The sequence below is a fragment of the Sitophilus oryzae genome, unplaced genomic scaffold (genome assembly GCF_002938485.1).
Source record: "Sitophilus oryzae breed Bouriz unplaced genomic scaffold, Soryzae_2.0 scaffold_576_pilon_pilon, whole genome shotgun sequence".
NCBI lineage: Eukaryota > Metazoa > Arthropoda > Insecta > Coleoptera > Curculionidae > Sitophilus > Sitophilus oryzae.
The window spans coordinates 982,424-1,008,456 of NW_022147169.1; the positions used below are offsets into that span (position 1 = coordinate 982,424).

The following is a 26,033-nucleotide window of genomic DNA, read 5'->3' on the forward strand; positions in this document are numbered from 1 at the left end:
CTGTATTTATTTTTTTTCTCCTCGAAAGTGTTGAGAATCATGACATTTTTGAAACCCATATTTTTTTAGTAAATAGAATTTGACAAGATATTTCTTTGGAGTAATTTTGTTTATGTATATTAACATAAAAACCAAAAATAGTTAATAGTTAATAATAACTCAATACATATGAATTCTTTCAAGTACGGTATGATCCAATAAAAAGGGCGTCTAGTTAGCTTGGAAATGTCAATTGATGATGTTCTCCATATTAATTTTATATCTATATGTCAAAGCCATCTCTGACGTTTAGTTTCAATAGTATAAAATGCTCATATTTTGAGTCAATCAGTGACGGACGCAGGGGGGATGTCAAAAAAATAGTGGACATATTTTTCAAGAATAATGTAATTTTTCATAAAAAAGTCTGAAAGAGCTTCAGAAAGTATTTATTTGGGACAAACTTAATAAAAGCACATCTTACTCATAGACAGCTAGTCAACTCACGACATAGAACATTTCGTACCTACAGTTGTACAAATATAGGAAGAGACTTGGGGATAGCATCGGTCGCGTGTTATTTTAGCTTTGTTCGGGTTCTTGTTATTACCGATTCTGAACCGTCCTAGAACTCTGCAGCGCATGCGCAAATGAAATAATGTCTTCATATTTCCTTCTGCGCATACGCATCACAGTTCTAGGACGGTTCAGAATCGGTAATAAGAGAAACCCGAAGTAAGCTTTTATATTTCTCACGTCTCTATCTATACTTGTTAAGTTGTACTTCGATACTCGCTTATCTAAGTGCGATATCGATAGAAAGACATCAGAGGCCGTATTTTAAATTTTGCATATTTGGAATAAAGTCACAGCGTATTTAGTAATTAGCTAGAAAATATTGGTAATTATGAAAAAAGTAGAACTAAGATTTATTATTGAAGGTATTGAATATTTTCTTTGAACAAAAGAAAACTAAAAAGATACCAAATTATTTTAAAAAAGCAATGTTTTAGTAATCTATTTTTTTAATTTTATTGAAATATCCGTCTGTCCAACGAGACACGGAAGATTTTGATAGAGATTTAAAAAAAAACTATAAATACTCTTAGTATACTAAGGGCTGGCAAAGGTTAGTCTTGGGTCGAGATTTCCGTATGTAAGAAGAGTACAATGCGTTTATAATGTACTGAACAAAGAGAGGACAGTAAACACGTTGCCAAACGTATGAAATAAACCGAGAAACTGTGCACATCGCTAAGAGACGTGGAAGGGGATATAGCAGATTTGTCGCAGTTGACCGGTCGACCCAATCAACACCTCTGTCAGTACTTAAAGTTCTAGGGAGAGGTGTACGTCATGCGTTCAGCTTCACGATTTAATTACGTCTCGTGATACTTAATTTGTTTATTTATTAACGAGTCGTTGTAATTTTCCCTACAGCTTGATTTTTTTTAATGCAATTGCAATGCAAGCTAGAAACACTTGCATTTTTAGTAAAAATAAGTGGAATTGAGTGGGTGTTCGATAGTGGTCGCACTATTAGAACTCTGAATTCAAAAATCGATATCTCGAAATCTATTAGAAATAATAGATTGTAGTTTTTTCAAGAACTTTGTTAATATTTCTGCTGTATTTTCTTTGTAGACAGTATGTGAAAATCTTTATCAATAAAAAAATTACACGATTGCTGAAAATTGCTATGCTCTAAAAGTAAATGGATGGATTGTTTACAATTTTTGAATGGAAAAAACAACCTTATCGAATTTTTCTTCTGTAAACATATTGTAAAATATCCGATCTTGAAAATAAAAAAAAGTTTAAATATCTAAAGTGGTTCTTGAGTTATGGCCTGTTATGTGTTAAAAAGTTGAGTTTTTAAATTATCGCGATTACTGACATTTTCTCGTTATAAAAAAAATGACACCCTAACGATATCGTTATAATTCCATTTCAGATGCTCAGAAACATGTTTAATGATTTTATCTAGTTATCTCTTGAAAAAAGTCTTTTAAAAATAAGCGGTTTGCGATCGTGACTTTACTTTACTTGATAGGGAAAGGCGTATCGGCAACGCCGCAACAGCACACCGTCGCGCGTCGCGTCGGTTGGTCGCATTTCTCTTAATAAGATCCCTATGCGATTTACTTCCACACATGTAAATGCCGACCCAAAAGTAACAGTTGCCAGCACGGTATTATGTGTAGTATTTATATGCTACTTCAAAACAATTGTCGCATATTTGAATAAAAGAAATAATTACATATTTCTAAAAGAAACATGTATTTTTCTGTTTTTCTCTTGTGAGTTTTTTTTAGGATAATTAGGGTAGGCACTGACATATGTAATTTTTAGTCGGCCGACTATTTAGTTGCAAAAGTAAAAATAATACATTTTTATGGAGCCGATCGGCCCAATATTTGATTGCATTGCGTAAGCTTAGGCTATACGCTGACAGGCAATTTTTAATCGGCCGACTATTTAGTTGCATATTTGTAATCAATACATTCCTATTGTACCGCGCTCACATGCAATCAAATAGTCGGCCGATCGGCTCCATAAATATGTTTTGTTTTCACTTTTGCAACTAAATAATATAACATTATTATAATTTTATGTTAAACCTAGCAACGTACCTGGGCACATCCGGGCTGGAAATCTCAAGAAACTAAAACCACAGGTAAAACTACAATTGTTCGAATTGTTTCTGAATTTTACTACAACACAGCAATTTAAAATTCGTCTTCTTTGCATTATAAGAAGATGCCCCCAATGAAAAGAACACACACTGTATTATTCTAATATTAGTGAACACGGTACGGTGCCAATTTCTAATCACGAACTAATATGAAAAACTCGAGGAAAAACTATACCTACATTTATTTTCGATTAAACACTGATTATATAATACATATTTATTTATGGTTTTTAACTGCTAACAACGCTACAATAATACAAACAAAATTAATGTATATAATATATCTTCTTTAATTTTTGGAGTATAAAGCAAAATCTTTTTTTCAAATAGTATACAGGGTGTTCCGAACTGTATTCCGGAAACTTCGGCAGCATATTCTACAGATAAAAATAAGTAAAAAGGTTCGTATAAATAATGTATGTTCAAAATTGCTTAGTTTCGGAGATACGGGGTGTAGAAGTTTAATTTTTATTTCGATTTTTTCCAAATAATTTCTGCAGTAACGTCAATATTTGGATGAAAATTGGTGTCTGGGAGTTTTTTGACATGAGAAATTTGGATTTTGATGTTAATATGACTTCTACTAGTAGAGGGCGCCTCTAACATATTTTTTAACTGGTTTTAAGGGTAGGTAATAACTTTTCGTCCGTACCTGTATAAAACCACCGAGTAAAAAGTATACATATACAACGTTTTTTACGTAAAAAATGTCTCTTGGTAAAAATTGCTACGAGCTACGAGTATTGGTTTTCGAGATATTTAGAATTGAAATTAGCAGTACCTGTCATTGACAATAAAATATAAATAGTTATTAGACAGATCATAAATTTGAAAGTTTTTGTGCCAAAAGTTCAACAGAAACTGTTTTATCATCATTTTTTGCAGAAAAATTTATGATTAATTTAAAAAAATAGAAATTTCTCAAATTTATTATTTCAGTGAAACTGTCTACTCAACGGTGTTTATTTTTCGTCAATAATGACATGTATTGATTATTTTCATTCTAAATATCTTGAGAACGGTTGTTCGTAGCGATTTTTACCAACAGACATTTTTTACGTAAAAAACGTCGTACAAACGTTTCCCTCGGTAGTTTTATACAGGCACGGACAAAAAGTTATTACGCTTCAAAACAGTTAAAACACATATAGGTGGCGCCCCCTACCAGTAGGAGTCATATTGACATCAAAATCAAATTTCTCATGTCAAAAAACTCCTAGACACCAATTTTCATCCAAATATTGACGTTAGTTTAGAAATTAATTGGAAAAAATCAAAATAAAAATGAAATTTCTACACTCTGTAGAATCTGAGGAAACTAAAACTTACAAACCAAATCAAACTAAGCATTTTAGGACATACATTTTTACGAACTTTTTTAGTTATTTTTATTTGCAGAATATGCTGCTGAAGTTTCCGGAATACAATTCGGACCAACCTGTCTAATCAACAAAATTGCGTTAATTAATTTCATAAACCTTAATTAAAATTTATTAACAATCGTACGTATGTCGTTTATGTCATTCCCGGTACAAAACGGAGTAAATAGAGAGGCGTGTTAGATTTAAGTCATTTTAATTGTTATTTTAGTTATATTAAGTATTAAGTAAGCAGGTCAAAGAGTTGACTAGCTGTCTATGAGTAAAAATGTGATAAAAGTATAGTAATTTTTATTATTAAAAAAAACTAAAAAGTAAAATCTTAAAAAAATATAAATGGAAACACAACATCATTCTGGTTAAAGTTTAAAATACTCTAAGCGAGATCTCACGCAGGAGCAACAGGCAATACGCAACCAACAACACGTGATATTATCGCCCATTACTTGATCAAATATACAATTACCCAAACATACCAGATCAGATATTATCTCTCACACTGAAGTGCAATATTGTCTTGGGATCGGCAGTATTGCGTTGCTTCAGTGTACAAGACAACATCATTTAATCTTCAGTATGTTGTTAGTAGGTGATAATATCGCTTATTGTCTGTTGATCCAGCAAAGAGTAATAATTCTTAACCTTTGGCTTCAGTGTGCCATCCCACGTAATCATTGATGAAATGGCCGTAATGTAACACCAGTAAGCACAATAAGCCTTACAGCTCTAGTGTAAAATGGAGACAAGAGTTATGTGGGTTTGGGAAAAAGTAATATAATATTAAAAGAAAAGCTTTTCTAAGTTATAAAAAATATAATAATATATAAACTATTTCACAACATACACAATAGATATGTAAGGTCGCGGTGATTAAGTCCCCTCCTAAACATTCTACAGTCTACTATTACATACCATATAACTAACTAAAATAAGTCTGTCAAACGACTCAGGGATGCTTTCGACAGACGACTTTAAAAAAAGGACAATTTACTTGCGAATTAAAATGAAAATGACAGACACAACTGTCACTGTCAGGGATCCCCTCGTTGGACAGACTATATACATTAATGAACATAATTTTATAAGTCACAAAGAGAATTATTAATTGATACCATGTGAATCTTTTAGACAAAGCAAATATTTACACACGTCTATGCAATCTGTTCCATCAATGTTGTCACTGTGATAATCTGGATTTTTTGTGGCAAAATTTATTTGAAATTTATTAAACTTGGCTATCATTCCTTTTAAGTAATCGCATGGAAATTTGTTCTTTGCAATTCCTACTGTTTTCAGTTTATTAAAATTCGATACTAATATGTCATAATCGATTTTTTTTATATGATTTCATTCCAAGTCTAAGGTAACCAGAGATCTTAACGGCAGCAACGATTCCGTAAGAATAGCAGAAACATTGTTATTTTCCGTGTACAAATTCTCTAAAAGAGGCAAATTTGAAAAGGCGCCAACTTGAAACTCTACCAAAAGATTCCCGTTCAAATTTAAGGTTTTCAGTTACGGGAAATTCTGAAACACTCCCAATGCGATATTTTGAATTTCATTGTCTTCGATTCGTAAAATTTCCAAACTATTCAAACCCTCAAAAGCTTTAATCTTTAATGGAAATACTGTTTATTGAGTTGCTGTTGAGTCGTAACTCTTTCAAATTTATTAAACCTTCGAAATTTTTATCATCAAGTTTTATCAAGTTATTGTCGCTTAAATCCAACAACTCTAAACTTTGCATATCAACGAAAGTATCGTTATTTATGTGTTTTAGATTATTAAGATTTAAATGAAGCTCCTTTGACGTCTTCAATCCGTAAAAAGCTCTAGGCATGACTTCGACTAAACCGATATCTGATAAGTCCAAATTGGTTAAAGAGAACAAATCTTTAAAGATAAAACCAGGTATAACTTTAATTTTCCTAAAAATATCTTTGGCCTGGAAATTGTTCAGATTGAATAGTCCAATAAGGGCGTTGATTTCAATGTTTTCGATGGTCGAGTTTTTTATTTCGAGTGTTAATAGATTAAATAAGCCTAAGAAAGAAGCGTTTCTTATAATAGGTATATGTGAATCGGTTATTAATATTTTTTTTAGATATGACGTACTTTGAAAACTACTTTCATTTAGACTCCCAGTGCGATATTTTGAATTTCATCGTCTTCGATTCGTAAAATTTCCAAACTATTCAAACCCTCAAAAGCTTTAATGGAAATACTGTTTATTGAGTTGCTGTTGAGTCGTAACTCTTTCAAATTTATTAAACCTTCGAAATTTTTATCATCAAGTTTTATCAAGTTATTGTCGTTTAAATCCAACAACTCTAAACTTTGCATATCAACGAAAGTATCGTTATTTATGTGTTTTAGATTATTAAGATTTAAATGAAGCTCCTTTGACGTCTTCAATCCGTAAAGAGCTCTAGGCATGACTTCGACTAAACCGATATCTGATAAGTCCAAATTGGTTAAAGAGAACAAATCTTTAAAGATAAAACCAGGTATAACTTTAATTTTCCTAAAAATGTCTTTGGCCTGGAAATTGTTCAGATTGAATAGTCCAATAAGGGCGTTAGTTTCAATGTTTTCGATGGTCGAGTTTTTTATTTAGAGTGTAAATAGATCAAATAAGCCTAAGAAAGAAGCGTTTCTTATAATGGATATATGTGAATCGGGTATTAATATTTTTTTTTAGATATGACATACTTTGAAAACTACTTTCATTTAGATTACTAACAATGGACATTTTTAAATATGTGGCTTTGTAATTTGGATACTTTAAAAGTCCGTCATATGTTATAGTAGTTAGTAGTTATAGGATTTTTACTAATATCGATGGTTTTACTTCTTTCTTCGTAATTATTCATATTTACAGACTCAGCAATTATATTCCAACTAATGTTACTTATTTTGCTCTCAATTAAAAAGAGTTCTTCGAGTCTTGGAACATTACAAAGGGTACGATCTACAATTACCACGGACTCAATCTTGTTTTTGTTAATCTCAATTTTAAGCAGATTTTCCAAATTGTATACGAATTCCGATTGGATTAATTTAATTCTATTATTGCTAGTGACTGCATCTATATTACTATAGACTGCATCTATATTTTCCAGATAACGTAGATTATGGAAGGTTCTATTTTTTAAAATGGATATTATATTACCCACCTTTTAAATTAATTTTCGTAACGTTCACTAAGGGATCAAATGTGCCTGGTATAATCGATTCTAACATATTGTTTTCCAGATTCAGTTCTGATAAACATGTTAAACCCACAAAACTATGCACTTCTATGAATATTAATGAACAATTTTTTAAATTCAGAGTTTTAAGAGGTACTGTTTGTTCCATTTCATTTACAAAACTATGATTTGATAGTTTTATTAAAAGTTTATTAAAGGACAAGTTATAAAAAATATAATAATATATAAACTATTACATACCATATAACTAACTATAACTAACTATAATAAGTCTGTCAAACGACTCGGAGATGATTTTGACAGACGACTTCCAAAAAAAGGACAATTTCCTTGCGAATTAAAATGAAAATGACAGACACAACTGTCACTGTCAGGGATCCCCTCGTTGGACAGACTATACATTAATAAACATAATTTTATAAGTCACAAAGAGAATTATTAATTGATACCATGTGAATCTTTTAGACAAAGCAAATATTTACACACGTCTATGCAATCTATTCCATCGATGTTGTCACTGTGATAATCTGGATTTTTTGTGGCATAATTTATTTGAAATTTATTAAACTTGGCTATCATTCCTTTTAAGTAATCGCATGGAAATTTGTTCTTTGCAATTCCTACTGTTTTCAGTTTATTAAAATTCGATACTAATATGTCATAATCGATTTTTTTTATATGATTCCATTCCAAGTCTAAGGTAACCAGAGATCTTAACGGCAACAACGATTCCGTAAGAATAGCAGAAACATTGTTATTTTCCATGTATAAATTCTCTAACAGAGGCAAATTTGAAAAGGCGCCAACTTGAAACTCTACCAAAAGATTCCCGTTCAAATTTAAGGTTTTCAGTTGCGGGAAATTCTGAAACACTCCCAGTGCGATATTTTGAATTTCATTGTCTTCGATTCGTAAAATTTCCAAACTATTCAAACCCTCAAAAGCTTTAATGGAAATAGTGTTTATTGAGTTGGTGTTGAGTCGTAACTCTTTCAAATTTATTAAACCTTCGAAATTTTTATCATCAAGTTTTATCAAGTTATTGTCGCTTAAATCCAACAACTCTAAACTTTGCATATCAACGAAAGTATCGTTATTTATGTGTTTTAGATTATTAAGATTTAAATGAAGCTTCATTAACGTCTTCAATCCGTAAAAAGCTCTAGACATGACTTCGACTAAACCGATATCTGATAAGTCCAAATCTGTTAAAGAGAACATATCTTTAAAGATAAAACCAGGTATAACTTTAATTTTCCTAAAAATGTCTTTGGCCTGGAAATTGTTCAGATTGAATAGTCCAATAAGGGCGTTGGTTTCAATGTTTTCGATGGTCGAGTTTTTTATTTCGAGTGTTAATAGATCAAATAAGCCTAAGAAAGATGCGTTTCTTATAGTAGGTATATGTGAATCGGTTATTAATACTTCATTTAGATATGACATACTTTGAAAACTACTTTCATTTAGATTACTAGCAATGGACATTTTTAAATATGTGGCTTTGTAATTTGGATACTTTAAAAGTCCGTCATATGTTATAGTAGTTATAGGATTTTTACTGATATCGATGGTTTTACTTCTTTCTTCGTAATTATTCTTATTTAGAGACTCAGCAATTAAATTCCAACTAATGTTACTTATCTTGCTCTCAATTAAAATGAGTTCTTCGAGTCTTGGAACATTACAAAGAGCACGATCTTCAATTACCATGGACTCAATCTTGTTTTTGGTAATCTCAATTTTAAGCAGATTTTCCAAATTGTATACGAATTCCGATTGGATTAATTTGATCCTATTATTGCTAATATCTATATTTTCCAGATAACGTAGATTATGGAAGGTTCTATTTTTTAAAATAGATATTATATTACCTTTTAAATTAATTTTCTTAACTTTTTCTAAGGAATCAAATGTGCCTGGTATAATCGATTCTAACATATTGTTCTCTAGATTAAGTTCTGATAAATATTTTAACCCCACAAAACTATGCACTTCTATAAGCATTAAAGAACAATTTTTTAAATTCAGAATTTTAAGAGGTACTGTTTGTTGCATTTCATTTACAAAACTATAATTCGATAGTTTTATTAAAAGTTTATTAAAAGACAAGTTTAGGAGATCCATATCTTTAAATCTAGAAAATATGTTTGGTTTTACTTCAGTTATGTTATTGTATGAAAGATTTAAATCATGGTATTTACCAGTCTTATCCAAATCTTCCACATTTTTAATGCGGTTGTGAGAAAGATCCAGTTTTTTAATTGTGATGCGTGTGTGTGAAGATTTAAATGTACTTAAACTGTTATAACTCAAATTCAGGGATTCTAGAGAACGTTCAAACTTAAATGAAAAATATGATATTGAGTTGTTAGATAAATCGATAGTTTCTGTATATGGAAGTTCAAAGTCATGATCTAATTTTAAGGAGGAATTGGTTAAGCTTAGTTTTCGTGTAGGAAAACATTTAAGGATATTGCCGAATAGAGTCGAATTTATGATATTTCCGGATAGATTGAGCTCAGTTAACTGACCATTCGGTCCATCATTACAACTGACATTTTTGATGGAATTATATTGTAAATTTAATGTGCTCCTAGAACCAAGATATGATGTTTTATTAACTTCTTCAATCTTGTTGTAACCTAAATCGAGATATATAATTCTATTAAAAGACCCTATATCGATCGTAAAAAACTGATTATGGGATATGTTCAATACCCTCAAATGAGATAATCCGCTATAATCAATTGCTAAAGTTTCCAGTTGGTTGAAACTTAAATCGAGCTCTTCTAACACAATAAATTCATTTAGGGCATTGTAACTAACAGTACGTACTCCACAATACCTTATTCTTAACCTTACTACCCTAGTATTGCTAATATCTTTAAAATAATTTGGTAAATAGTTGATATTCGAAAAATTCGAATAAACGACTTCAATAGATAACCTCGTACCAAATGAGTAATAAAAAATAAAATGTGTCAATTGTTGTATATCATAAGTGTAATATTGTAACGAAGTATTTTTGCATTTTATGCTCTGTGACTTATCATTCCAACCTGGTTCCGTAATACAATTCATTCTTATTAGCGGACATAGCCATAATAGAGACAGGAAACTATATAGAGTCTTCATTATTCTGAAATAAATTAAAAAATATATTTTAAATTTCGACTTAAAAGTTAACGTTGTAGTGGTTATAAATAGTACAGGGTGAATTAACGATAGAGCAAAGTTCATTATTTCATTTGTTTTGAGAATTATGGAAACATTTTAAATAGAAAAGTTATAGAAAATGTTAATACACCGGGTGCGTCTCAAAAGTGGCTCACCCCCATAACTTTTTTATTTTTTCAGAGAAAAAAACGAGATTTGGTATATTAGTACATGACATAAATTAGGATTGATTGACGTATTCATTTGCTTTTGGTCTTTTCTTGTTTCACCGGAAATGACAAGAACTTTTGATTTTTAAATGGCACACTCCGTATATTTTTACTTTATTCGATAGAAAATGATACTGTGGATAGAATTACATATCATATGTCAATTATTGACATTTTTGCTTAGAGTGTCGTAGCTGTGTTAAAAACACTAATTTTTTATCAAGGAGCCTAGGAAAGCCTAATATTTTTCGTGTCTTGTCCTGACCGGTTAAAAGATGCCCAAATCGTATTTTTAATCATATCTCAATTTTTTCAAATGGAACAAGGGTGACTCATTAGCATATTTGGAATAGGCATTTTTTTACGAATAATTTGGTACTACACACTTGGTATTTCGAGTCAAATTGTCGTTATGAACCGCATGTTACAATTTCAAATAAACCATATGTGAATATGTCATATTAGAGAGTGTCATTTTATATCGAATAATGTAAAAAATACCAAGGGTATCGTTTAAAAATCAAAAATTGTAGCCATTTCCGGTGAAACAGGAAATGATAGAAAACGATTGAATACGTCATTCAATCCTAATTTATGTCATACACTAACATACCAACTCTCGTTTTTTATCTGAAAATATAAAAGAAGTTATAGGGGTGAGCTACTTTGAGACGCACCTGGTATATTATATTTATATAAAATTATTTTTGTTATACAGGTTTGACACATCTTTGGGGCTCAAAGATGTGTAACGCACATAACATGTTTTTTAATGTATATAACACCCTATATTTCAATTTATTTAACAAAGTGTTATATTTCAGCATGGAAAATAAATTATTGTCAGTTTTGGTTTGGTTTGGAATATTGAAATTCGATAGGAAAATTTGATAGAGATGAAGATAAGTATATATGTAAAGATATTATAAAATGAAATTACAAAAAATATATATAGTTAAAGATATGCTACAGGGTGTTCACAATATATTCATGAATTTCGACTTCTTAAAATTAAAAAAAAATCTCAAAATTTCTAAATGGCAAATCCTATGTAATAAATTATTCCACTCCTTATAAAACTTCAACATTGATCATAAAAAATTAAGTAAAATAAAACCTTTTCAAAAAGACAGTAAGAATAAAATTATGAAAAATACATCAATGCCTTTAAGGCCTTCTCAAAAAGACAGCTAAAATAAATTTATAAAAAATGTCGAAAATTTTAAAATATTTTGAAAACAGATAAAAGGTATACAAGGTCCGGCAAAAGTGCGTCGGGCATCTGTAGCTCTTATAATAAACAACTTATAAATTTTGTATAAGTGCAAACTTAAAGTATGTACTAGGATGTATTTCAGGAAAATATTTTAACTTCTATAGGGTGGCTCAAAAAGTGTGAGTGAACCGGGATAATTTTTTAAATGGAATACCCTGTATATGATTGCGTTTTTTGACTTCCTTCAGATCATTTTGTGTGATGCTATATATGATATGATTATATATATTTCGATAATATCGGATATATTAATAAATAAATAAAAAATATATTTTTTTCGGTCTTTCTTAAAGATATTATTAAAAATACAAGAACGGTTCTGAAATCAAAAATATATTAGGTATTTACTATTTACTTTAGATGGTCTGTACTTACTTTGCTATAAATATGGTAATGGTAAATCATATAGGCTGTTTAAAGTTCTACCACAGATAACATATACATATACCGGGTGCGTCACTAAAGTGGCTCACCCCTATAACTATTTTATTTTTTGAGATAAAAAAACGAGATTTGGTATATTAATATATATGACATAAATTAGGATTGATTGACGTATTTAATTGTTTTTGGTCACTTCCTGTTTCACCGGAAATTACTACAACTTTTGATTTTTAAATGGCACCCTCTGTATATTTTTACTTTATTCGATAGAAAATAACACTCTGAATAGAATGACATATCATATATCCACTTTTGACTTTTTCGCTTAAAAACAAATCGTATTTTAAATTTCAATCTACATAGAGTGCCATGGCTGTGTTAAAAACACTAACTTTTAATCAAGGAGCCTTGGAAAAATAGATTTGACGTATAATGTTTTTCGTGTCTTGTCCTGGCCGGTTAAAAGATGCCCAAATCGTATTTTTAATCATATCTCAATTTTTTCAAATGGAACAAGGGTGGCTCATTAGCATATTTGGAAGAAGCATGTTTTTACGAATAATTTGGTACTACACACTTGCTATTTCGAGTCAAATTGTCGTTATGAACCGCATGTTACAATGTCAAATAAACCACATGCGAAAATGTCAAAAGTTGACATATAATTTGTCATTCTATTCAGAGTGTCATATTCTATCGAGTAAAGTAAAAAAATACCGATATAAAAAATCAAAAGTTGTAGTCATTTCCGGTGAAACAGGAAGTGACCAAAAACAACTGAATCCGTCAATCAGTCCTAATTTATGTCATATACTATCATACCAAATCTCCCAAGCAATAATTTCCCAAGTTTATGCGTATAGGTTAAAAATCACCCTGTATATATTTTTTATTTATTTACTAATAGCTCTGAAACTACCGAAATATATTTACTCATATCTTAGGATCATGTAAAATGATCTGAAAGGAAGCCAAAAATGCAATAGTATACAGGGTGTTCCATTCAAAAAATATCTTCCTGAAATACATGCCCGTACATACCTACTTTAGGTTTGCACTTAAACAAAATTTTCAACTTCTTTATTTTAGGATTTACAGATGCCCGACGCACTATTGCCAGACCCTGTATATATTATTTTAGCAAAAATATGTTAAGAAGTTTATATATAATCCAAAAATCATAAAATATAATATAGGTTGTTTAACTTAAAATCAGCAAATTAGGGTTTACCTTCATTAACTGGAAGAAAGTAAAAACTATTGCAAAAAGGACGTATAGGTACTCCTACACATCTTTAATAATATTACATTGAAACATGTCTCTCGTTAAAGTGTTTTATGAACAATCTTACATAGGAATTTAAGGAATTATTAAGAATTTGATGTTTTAAAATGCAAATTATACTTACCTAACATAATACGAATATTGTTGGGTAGGCAACTAATACTTAGTTTTTACTGATTATTTCTTTATACATGCGTCTATTAAAGATACATTTAAAAAAATAATCACTGTTTAGTTAGTCTAAGGCTCCGCGCGCACTGCATCGGATCGGACCAACCAGCAAAAGCGACTGCGACCATCGTACATATAGACGGCGCCGGCGTCCACTAAAACATTTCGGCCTGTAGAGGCCAGATTCCTACCTCTACCTATCTACGATAGTCGAGTCATCGCCTTCGCCGTTTCTCGCCGGCCCGATCTGATGCAGTGCGCGCGGAGCTTAAAAGCTCAGCACAAGCATTCATTTTTGTATTATTGATAACCAGTTTTACAGTCTGCAAAATACTGATTATAACGGAAGTAATACACTTCTGTAGGCTGCGATAATAATTATATTGATAAGTAGTTAGCAGTTACCAGAATAGGTATTGTATATTGTATGAGTTTGTGTTCCTTGTAAACTGTAAACAATACCGGGTGCGTCTCAAAAGCGGATCACTCTCATAACTATTTTATTTTTTCAAATAAAAAAACGAGACTTGGTGAGGTAGTATATGACCTAAATTAGGATTGATTGGCCTATTCAATTGTTTTTTGTCACTTCCTGTTTCACCGGAAATGACTACAACTTTTGATTTTTAAATGGCACCCTCGGTATTTTTTGGCTTTATTGGATAGAAAATGACATTCTGAATAGAATTACATATCATATATGTCAATTTTTGACATTCTCGCTGAATTATAAAATCAAAAATCGTATTTTAAATTTGAATTTAGAGTGCCATGTCTATGTTAAAAACATTAATTTTGAATCACGGATTTGATAATTATTAAAAATTCATTTATTATTATTACATTTTTATAATAAACATATTATTTCTAATTGATTATATTAACTATTTATTCTTTTAAATTACCGAGCAGTAAGTTTATTATAGGGCTTTATTATACAGTATGTCCCCGGATTGTCTTTACAAAAGGAAAACTTTTTTATTCTTGACATTTTGAGAAAAATGCATTCTCCTCCATAATTTTTTTCTTGCTTTAAAATGGTTAATCCCGTTTATACTTTTCCAAATTTTCATACCGTTTTCCGTTTTAGAGAAAGTTAAAAAAACACGAAAATATTGTTAAGTCCTAAAAATCAAAAGGCGTTTCTATGGTAATATCGATCCACTTCATTCTTTGATAGATGGTTATGGATGGTTATTAATAAATTTTGATTAACGTCATATTCTTTGCTGTTGTTAAAGTATCAGATTTTTCAATAATTATTATCACATTTTCCGTAGTATTGAGCCAAATTTACCACAGAAACGCTTTTTGATTTTTAGAATGAAATTCAAAAAATTTAACCGAAAATTCAAAAAGACCAACCGAAAAAATTCAACAATATTTTTAAGTTTTTCTTAATTTTCTCTTAAACGGTATGGAAATTTGGAAAAGTATAAACAGGATTAACCATTTTAGAACAAGCAAAAATTTTTCTCAAAATATACATTTTTCTCAAAATGTCATTAATAAACAAGTTTTTCCTTTTGTAAAGACAATTCGGGGACATACTGTATACTCCCATACGAACACATATGTATAACATACTGCTATAAAACTAAAACAGTTAAATAGATAAAATAAAGTCTTTGTAATTTCTCGACTAAATAACACGTGATTTTTTAAAAATAGTACGTATAGATTCATTATTTAAGTATGATTTATCATATAATTCATCACATAATCACAGACGATTTCAAAGGATCATTTTTGTAACAGTACTGGTAACGTATACAGACATAGGTTGTAAATATTTGGTCTGAAATTATAATATCCAGGAGCAACTCGTTTTATTTCAGTATTTATTCGAATATTGTAAGAATATACATATATGCATTCACTTGATTTGCATTTACCATACGAACATTTATCATACGAAATTGCTCATTTGGGCATTGCTACTAATTCGTGTGAATTTATAGCCGTCCAGTTAACTATAAAGCAAAGAAAAATTTTACTTTTCAATGTATATAGGCCTCCTTCGTCAAATATTGAAGATTTTATTAACTTTCTGGAAAACTTGTTGAGTTATACTGTGCCATTTTATGATAATGTGCTATTTATGGGTGATTTTAATATTAACTTTTTAAAACAGTCTCCTGTGACATTGAAAATATCTAAAATTTTAGAGTCTTTTAATCTTGTACAAGTTATCAACGAACCAACTCGTGTTTCGGATGGTGCCTGCAGCCTAATTGATGTAATGATCACAAATAATAATTTTAATTATGATTTCAGTACTTCCGTCCCTGCATCTGAGTCAGTTTCTAATCATTGTTTGATATATGTTATATTTACTCTACAAATATCCCATAGCATTATAATCATAATAACCAGGAAAATTTTAAAAAAGATGCAATCATGTTACCTTGGGAAAATATTTTTTATATAGCGGATATTAATATTAAAATAAAAACTCTATATAATTACATTTTTATCTCCTCAATAAACATGCACCGCTGCAAAAGAAGAAAATCGCAGATAAACCATATTTACCCTGGATAACGGATAACATTAAATTATTAATCAAACTTAGAGACAAAGCACATCAAAAATATTTAAAACAACGATCTGAAGCCAAATTACAATATTATCGTCAACTCAGGAATTTTACAAAACATGCTATAGTTAGAGAAAAAATTAGTTATTTTAAGGGTTTATCGGAAAAAACTGGTAAAGACTTCTGGAAGGATGCTAAACGACTTAAGTTAACATTTAAATCAAGTCCGGAAGTTCCTGAAAACTTAGCGGATGTAGATAAGCTTAATATTTTTTTTTTCGAACTGTCAGTATTGCATTAATAGTACATCAAATAAAAAAAATAGATTTTTATAGACAAAATAAGCATGAAGAAATAGGGAATAATGTTCTAAATTTCAAACTAATAGATGAGGTATCGTTACATCAAATATTAAATTCTATTCGGTCTAATGCTGTCTGTGAAGGTGATTTATCAATTAAAGCACTAAAGCTGTGCATGCCTTACTGTGGTAAAGCGGTAATAAATATAATTAATACTTCTATTTTAGACAATGTCTATCCCGAAATATGGAAAAAAGCTATTATAACACCTCTCTGTAAAATTTCCAAACCTTTAAATAACAACGATCTAAGACCCGTGAGTATTTTGCCAGCAATTTCTAAAATTATAGAAAAACATCTACATAATCAAATTTTTTCATTTGTAGATTCAAATAAACTAATACCTGAATGCCAGTCTGGTTTTCGTAAGAACTACAGCACTACCACTTGTTTACTGAAGCTGGTTAATGATATTAGAACAAATCAAGAAAATAAAAATATGACGTGTCTTAGCTAACTAGACTTTAGTAAAGCATTTGATACTCTAGACCATTCATTACTCAAAATTACAGTAGTTTGGATTTTCAGACGGCTCTTTAGAATTGATAAAAAACCTTTTGAAAGATAGATCAAATTGTGTTGTCATGAAACGGGGAAGTTTAAAACAAAAATCTAGTTATATTCCTATGATTTCTGGGGTTTCTCAGGGATCTATTCTGGGGCCACTTTTATTTTCGTTATATGTAGCTGATATGGATAAGGAATTACAGTTTATTGCAGAATATATACTAATAATTTGGCACAATTTCAGTGAAATTTTAACGACGATCTTAATAAAATTAATAAATATGGTCTGGATCATAATTTGAAATTAAATGCCGGTAAATCTTGTGTTATAGTATTTGGTAGTGATATAAACAAAATTACAAATACGGCTGGTAACATGAATATCCATATAGATAATGTTGCGATACCCATTGTTACAGAGACTAAAAATCTTGGAGTCTATTTTGATACGAAGCTTTCTTTTCAGGCACATATAACTACTAAATTAAAGGCTGCTTATATACGGTTGAAGAATTTTTCGTTTCTTAAGAAATATATACCATCAAAGACTAAGTATCAATTATGTGACACACTTATTTTATCTTTATTTGATTATGGCGATGTTGTTTATGGTACATCCATAAACGCTAGATTCTCTAGAAAAATCCAAATAGTTCAAAACTCGTGTCTACGGTTTTCTTTTAACATTCTTTTTACACAGAGTACACACTTTTTACACACTTTCTACAGAGCAGCCTCCCTATTTGTTCTCATTGTTTCACTACGTTGACCATGATCATTCGACTAAACAAGTGCATTATTTTAAAATTCCTCAACACCGAACAGCTAACTTCCAAAAATCTTTCAGTTTCATAGCGCCACATTTGTGGAATAATATTTCTAATAACTTTAAATTTCAATCCTTTACAGATTATAAAAAACAAATTAAAAATCATTTACTAAATTCGTAAATATTATAATTTGTTCGACTGATTTGTGAGATCTTGTTCTTCTGATATGCCCGTCACTGGTTGCTGTTCCGGTTTTTACAGTGTTTCATTATGCCTCTCTGCTTATCTCCGCTCATCCCTGATAAAATTATATTTTCACTTTTTTTAAATAATTTTAATTTTTTTAATTCTGTTTATTTTTATAATTTAATTTATTTCTATTTTGTATTTGGGGTCGCACCACTCTGGCACTTTGTGCCATTGTATCGGTTTTTTAATCGGGGTGCGATCCCTTTAGATACGCATTTATTAATACTAATAGTATTCTGTAAAACGTAATGGGGTCTAATAAAGAAATTTGAATTTGAATTTGAATTTATATTTTTAGGGGTGGTATATTTCGATCCCAGGAACATGCCCCAACAACAATGAGTTTTTTTGCAAAAAAATATGTTGAAAATAGTGTTTTTTTTTTCTGTATATTTTTTAGAAAAAAATTAGAACTGCCTGTTCATCGCAAATTTTTCTATGGTATATTTTTCTAATCTCTGATATTACCATGATTCTCTGATATTATCAGAGTTGCCTAAAAGGGATGCAAATACAGAGAAAATCCGGTGACTCTCAAATTTTTTTAAAAATAAATCAGTTTATCAAGTGTCAGTATTCCCACTCCCTTGTAGGCGTTTTTTTGTATCTACTTGATAACTTAATTGGTCTGGATTGACCCTAAGCTGAGTGATCCCAAACAAGTATTCCACTGCACAGAGTGAATGAGGTGTAAAATGTGGTGTAAAATAAAATTGTCACAAAACAAATTGATAATATTAATGATGAATTAATAATATAATAAATATCAAAATAGAAAATCCAGACAAATTAAAGTTTATTTTTTCCCAGCAACAATATCTTTTAGCCCAAATTTAACCTAAACCTAGTAGCACAGTTTAAAGAATATATACTCTTTAGTATATAGTACTAGTACTAGTACTAGCTAGTAGGTACTTAAATACTGTGATTACCCCTCCCAGAGTCAATCTCTAGATGCGCCACTGCTTTCAAAATTCAGTTTTGAGTCAAATTTCATTCCCAGAAACCTGACAGTGCACAAATCTATTTTATATTTTGTTTTAAGAGAATAAATAACTCTTTCTGTTTTACTCTCATTCAGACATAATCGGTTTGCTTGAAACCAATTCAAGAGGAAATGTCGATGGAACCAAAATTAAATCGAGTTTTAACTCGATTCCATTCGATCGAAATTCCATCCCGATCTCTAAAGAATAGAATCAAATTTTTATTTGGATATGTCATATGCATAATGCAAGCTGTTCAAAAAGCTACTGTCATTTGCAATGTTCTGCTACATTTTCTTTATCCTACGAATTATATTAAAATAAAAAATAATTTTGTCTTATAATAAATTTAATCTTATTTTGATGAATGATATCTATACATTGTTATCTATAGTATATTTGCCTGGGTATATAAGGTACATCTTAGCATTACATCTTTAACAATATATTATCATCGAACTGATTGAATTGGTGTAAAATATAGAAGGCAGTTTTCTTCTGACAGTGTATCATAAAATGCGCGTCTTTTATACATCAACCGTATTAATTTTAATCATTGCGGCTCTCACTTTTGGATTAAAGTATGACAATTTCGAAGACTTTGTCGATATGGTAGAAGGTAACATCAGTGCAGCTGAAAATTATACAATATCTAAAGATAATTCTGATGTATTGAATCTGTCTAGGTCTACAGCCAAAGGTAAAGCAAATAATAAATAATTACAAATATATTTTTTACTTTTATCGATTTACAACAAAATTTTACCTTTTGATATAAGTATGTCTCTGGATTGTATTTACAAGAGGAAAAACTTTTTTATTCTTGAAATTTTGAGAAAAATGCATTCTTCATAAAATTTTTGCTTAATCCAATTTTTGCTTACTTTTGCGTTAATCCCGTTTATACTTTTCCAAATTTCCATACCGTTTAAGAGAAAATAAAAAAAACATAAAAATATGGTTGAATTTTTGGTTCTAAAAATCAAAACGCGTTTCTATGGCAATGTAATTTCGTTTTCATTCTTTGATAGATTGTTATTGATAAAATTTTAATCTTAGATCAAAACTTTATAACCACAGATAAATGAAAATAATCTTATTATATTATTATCTTATTATTATGCTTTATAACTTCTTATAAGTTTATAAGATCTAAGATTTTAATTAACGCCATATTTTTTGCTGTTTTAAAATGTTAAAGGAGCACAAAACTTATTTAATCCAATGTTAGGAAAAGGGTAATAATAGTTATAAGAAAATGTAACACTTCAATAACAACAAAAAATGATTTTTTTTTAAATTCTCGACATTTGCTCATTTTTGCTTGTTTATTATCATTCATTCTCATTCGTTCTCGGAGAAAATTCTCCAAAAATAAATTCTAAAGCATTGAGCATTATACAAAAGTATTATACAGGGTTGTTCACCACATACGACGCGGACTATTGTAGCTAAACTATTAGATTTTTGCAAATTGTATGTTTTGGGTTCGTTGAAGGACTATTAGAGATACAATTTAAAAATATTTTTACAAGATACAGAGTGTCCCAAATAAATAAAAAATATCAAAGTTGTATTTTTTGAAATGGAACACCCTGTATATTATTACATTTTTAGTTTCTACGATTAAAATAAAGGTAAATTTGATTAAGGTTTACCGTATTTTAATCTTACCGTTTTTGAAATATTTATGTTTTTGCCAAAATACAGTAATAATTATAATGATTTATTTCTCTAGACGTATTTAAGTTTTTAAAACCAAATATTGTACTGAAGTATTTCTAATTACTAAATTTTGTGTTGTAATAATAAAAATTATACTACCTTATACAGAGTGTCTAAAAATTTATTTTAAATAATAACTAGTTTTAAACGGCAATAACTTCTGTAATTCAAATGGAACACCCTGTATATTTTATAAGAATCAGATGTACAATTTAATTGTCTATCAAATTATATTATATCATTTTTTACCTATGTCTTCAGGTTTTCGTAGAAAATGCATTTTCTTATAATTTAGACCTCAATTATCAATATACCCATGGAATATTTACATTTTATATTATTTTTAAAGATGTAACAAATTTTTATAGGGTACAATACTAATATTGTCGATATAGTTCGTTTATGTCATTAAAAAATAAAAAAATTTTTTAAGTATTTGTAAAAAGGACCAATTAATATGATTCCAGTATTCAAACTACATTAAGGGACTGCTTACATTGATTAATAATAATTGCTCCAAATACTAAAAACTGAATTATGTATATGTTTTAGACAGTGTGGTAAAAAAACTAACACCTTAAAAATGATATTTTATTTTTTGACAAATGCTTATTTATAACAACAAAGACGTTCATTTTCATAACTTATTATTATATCGATTTCTGATTCAAATCCACATTTATTTGGAATAATTTATTAACGAACACAATTAAGTATGTAATTAATTAGTATTTGGGCGGAAATACTGGTGGTATATTTAATTAATGGTATACTCTTTTATAAAGATTTGAATAGTTTTCTTTTTGAATAAAAATGAGCTAGTAATATTATCGTTTTACCAAAAACGATAATATTACTAGTCTATACATTTTGTACATTTGTTGTTTTAAAAACAATCTAAAATGTCAATATTCCATGGGTACATTGATCAATGAGGTCTAAATTATAAGAGAATGCATTTTCTACGAAAACTTGAAGGGATAGGTAAAAAGTGGTATAATACAATTTGATACACATTTAAATTGTGCATCTGATTCTCATAAAATATACAGGGTGTTCCATTTAAATTAAACAAGTTATTGCCGTTTAAAGCTAGTAATTATTTAAAATAATTTTTTACACCCTCTGTATAAGGTAGTAAAATTTTTATTATTGCAACACAATAACTGATCAATAAATAAGCTTCAGTAAATATTTAGTATTAAAGCCTCGGAGAAATGAAGCCTTAAAATTTATACTGCAATTTCACAAAATTGAAAATATTTCAAAAAAAGGTAAGGTTTAAGTGTAATAAACCTTAATCAAATTTACCTTTATTTTAATCGTAGAAACTAAAAATGCAATAATATACAGGGTGTTCCATTTAAAAAAATACAACTTTGATATTTTTTATTTATTTGGGATACTCTGTATCTTGTAAAAATATTTTTAAATTGTAGCTCTAATAGTCCTTCAACGAACCCAAAACTTACAATTTGTAAAAATCTAATCGTTTAGCTACAATACTCCGGTCGTATGTGGTGAATAACCCTGTATATTTCTTTATATTGAATTTTATTTTTTTTCTTGATTCCTAGATTTCGGAACGTTTGATTTTATAATTATTGGAAGTGGAGCTGCAGGAGGTGTCATAGCCAATAGGCTTTCGGAAATTTTAGAATGGAACGTTTTACTTTTGGAAGCAGGAGGATCAGCTGATGACTTCACAAAAATACTTGGCCTAAGTGCCTATACTTATTATTCAACTCGAAGCTGGGGATATAATGTAACATCACAGAAACATGCTTGCTTAGGTAAAGATAGAGATTATTTTAGATAAATATATGTATTGTTATTATTGTTATTAAATTCTAAGCTAATTAATAATATTCTAATTTTAATAAATAATTTTCTTTCTAATTCTTAATATTTTTATTTTCTAAAAACAGAAATAACTAAAACAAATTTTGCAATGGTTCTTTACAAACATGAACACTAATCACTTATCTAAATTCTTTTTAACTTTGATTGTTACTACATATTTCCCTTTTTTGATTAATTTAATTATTGTTCGCCAAATAACAGACCCAATATATTTATATTGATTTTTTATTTAGCTATAAAGGAAGAACAATGCATTTTTCCTCAAGGTAGAGGACTTGGAGGCGGTACTACTATTAATGGCGGCGTATATGTCAGAGGTCATCCGGAAGATTTTGACAGATGGGTCAGTTTTACCTTGAAATATACAGGGTGTCTCAGATTTTAATCGGGAAAATTTAATACACGATAGAACTTGCAAAAATAAAACAAAAAGTTCATATCAACTTGTAAGATTTAAAGCTTGCTTTTCGAGATACAGGGTGTTAAAATTACTTAAAAAAGAAAAATAAAATAAGATATTTGAAAAACTATGTAATCGATTTTGATATAACTTGACCCGTTTACAATACTTACTATGGGACTTAATTTGATGTAATTAGATTTAAGTTTAATGGCCAGGGGCGGCGGTGGGGCATCACTGTTAAATTATTTTAAAGGAAAAACTAGGCACGCCACTGCTTTTTTAGAAGTTTAATATTATTTTTGGATTTAATAATTAAAAATATTATTTTTTTGTCTCCTGACTTTTTTGTCTATCTTGCTTACTTCTTGGCAAAAAAAATAAATTCTAATTGGCAATTAATATTATAATTGGTATTCTAATGGTACCCTGTATCTCGAAAAGGAAGCTTTAAATCTTACAAGTTGATATGAACTTTTTGTTTTATTTTTGCAAGTTCTATCGTTTATTAAATTTTCCCGATTAAAATCTGAGACATCCTGTATATAAGATATTGTTTGTCTAACAAGAAAATATGATTTCGATAGACGATATACTATGCATCAAGAACAATTAATTACTTTTGAATGAAAATGTGACGCAATAATCGTCACTAACTCGTATTTCTTCGCTGGATAGACTATATCTAGATATTAATACACCAATAGTACGATATTATTACAAGGTAGAAAAAAAAAACATTGTTTTTAGTTGTTAATTATTAACTTTTTTATTATTTTTTTTTTCTTTTGTTAGATATTATTTAATTACTTAGATTTAATAATTTGACGTCTAAATTTATAATAATAATAATAATAATAATAATAGCTCCCGTATATAGCGTTTAACGCCTTGGGAGTAGCAAGGTACAGCTTGCCATAATAGAGCCGTTCTGTATACACTACGCTTCAACCGCCTATTATTGCCTCAGGATTGTGAATCCCAAGTACTCATTTAAGGCTGAGTCGACCTAGGTACCCAAACTATTTTTATTTTAATAAAAATAGTCGGCTGATGAAATGCCGGGTGTAGGATTCGAACCCACCACCTTGAGATTGGTAGACGAGAGCCTGTATCTCTACGCCATCGGGCACCCGTCTAAATTTAACTATATGCATTGTCTGGTGCTACAAGATGCTTTATTCTTTTTCTGTGGAACCTACACTATGCAAAAAAATTATTTTAATTATAATTATTACTGAAATGTAAAGTTTGATTATTTATTCTCATTTTGCAACTATACCGGTCTGATTTTGGGTGCCGATTTTCATGTGTTTGACCACTACGGTCAGTACGAAAATATATGTATTAGATAATATTTTGTAATGACTTCCAGGTGAGTGTTTATGGCAATCCAGGTTGGTCATACGAGGAAGTCTTGCCGTACTTCAAAAAATCAGAAAACGCCCTTTTTGAACCTAAAGATTCCTACTACCATGGCGAAGGAGGATATTGGACTGTAGATGAATGCCTAAGCACTCCTACAGTGGTATGTATCACGTAATCTATTGTTTTCAGTAACAATTTCCAAACTTTCTACTATTAGTTTTAATGAAACAATTTGATAGTTCTAGAAAATGAACAAAACTTCGGATTGTCCGATTGTGATTTATAATATGCAATAGCTTTCAATAGCTGTATCTATTTACTATTAATTTCTATATTTTTTATTTCATTTTATTAGGTAGAGCTATTCAAACCCCTCTTTAAAGAGAAAGGCATCGATTTCATCGACGACTATAATGGCAAATACCAAGACGGAATTGCGCAATTTCAAATGTCTCTAAAAGGAAACGAACGCGTCAGCACTTATTCGGCATTTTTGGAAAACTTTACATCCAGATCTAATTTAAACATAAGTTTGAACAGTTTTGTTACTAAGATTGCCATTAATAAAGCCACCAAAACTGCATACGGTGTATATTTTGTGAAGGATGGTGTGAATTATTTTGCGAAAGCCAAAAAAGAAGTTATTGTATCAGGTAAATATATCATGATTATAAAGTATTATGCGGTATTGTAAAAGTATATTAGATAGAGTAAGAAATCAAATACAGGGTGATTCCTAAATAAGTGAAAATATTTTCAGGGCCGGTAGATCTCGATAAAAGAAACATATTTTCTCTTTACCGTTTTTTAAATAAATCTAAAATAACCGAGATATTTTACTTTCTCTCTACATGTCCATACCAAAAAAGTAAAAAAATAGATGATAAGGAAGAATTTGCGTTATCGCAAAATTAGGCTGAACGATTAGTAAAACATCTTTGTATTGCCTTTTTTATTATCTACATTTGTTATTTTTAGCTTCAAAATGGCAATGGTTTCAAAATGGCATTGATGAGATTAGAAGTGAGGGGGTGGCACCTAGGGGTGGGTCGGGGTGGTTTGAAAAATACCTCATTTGACTAATTTAGCTGGGTCCCAAAATCACTTTTTTCATTAATGTCCACCTAATTTTTCGTGCAAGGCGTAGTTTTTCAATTTCACCTTAAAAACTTTATAATCATCGTTTAGCATTTTTTATGGACTTTCCAAAAAAGCGCCATAAGTGTGGTGTTGCTATTTAAGATTTTCAAGTGAGTAGGGGTGCCGCCTAAGGGGTAGGTCAGGGTGGTTCAAAAAATACGTCATATGTATTCCCCCTCGATATTATGGAAACGGTATTTTTTATTTTTTTGATATCTTTTTTGGTTTAAAAATTATAGCCATTGTAAGTTTTCAGTGGCCCACCCTGTATATTTAGTTTTACTGCAATTAACAGTTAATCCCCACTCTGCGTATTCTATAAAAAGTCTCCTCGCCATGAATTGAAGGTCTTCCCTA

General features: G+C 29.8%; 2 protein-coding genes across 4 annotated transcripts in view; both read right to left on the reverse strand.

Moving 5' to 3' along the window:
* Nucleotides 1-4,914: 4,914 nt before the first annotated feature.
* Nucleotides 4,915-7,413, reverse strand: LOC115887514 (leucine-rich repeat-containing G-protein coupled receptor 6-like). The gene is made up of 3 exons (XM_030906979.1): nucleotides 7,230-7,413; nucleotides 6,189-6,542; nucleotides 4,915-6,147 (listed from the first exon to the last, which is right to left on the reverse strand). The coding sequence occupies exons 1-3, from the start codon at nucleotides 7,411-7,413 to the stop codon at nucleotides 5,663-5,665; spliced, it is 1,023 nt and encodes a 340-aa protein (XP_030762839.1). The 3' UTR covers nucleotides 4,915-5,662.
* A 279-nt stretch (nucleotides 7,414-7,692) lies between these two features.
* The window catches only part of LOC115887537 (glucose dehydrogenase [FAD, quinone]-like), an 84,169-nt gene continuing 65,828 nt past the window's right edge, over nucleotides 7,693-26,033 (reverse strand). For 2 of the 3 annotated variants that reach the window (XM_030906998.1, XM_030906997.1), the window contains one exon: nucleotides 7,693-10,404. In XM_030906998.1, the coding sequence (XP_030762858.1) occupies nucleotides 7,704-10,404 (2,701 nt within the window). In that variant the 3' untranslated portion in view covers nucleotides 7,693-7,703. Of the gene's footprint in view, nucleotides 10,405-19,581; nucleotides 19,815-26,033 lie in introns of those variants that run through there. The other variant, XM_030906999.1, reaches the window with a different exon arrangement.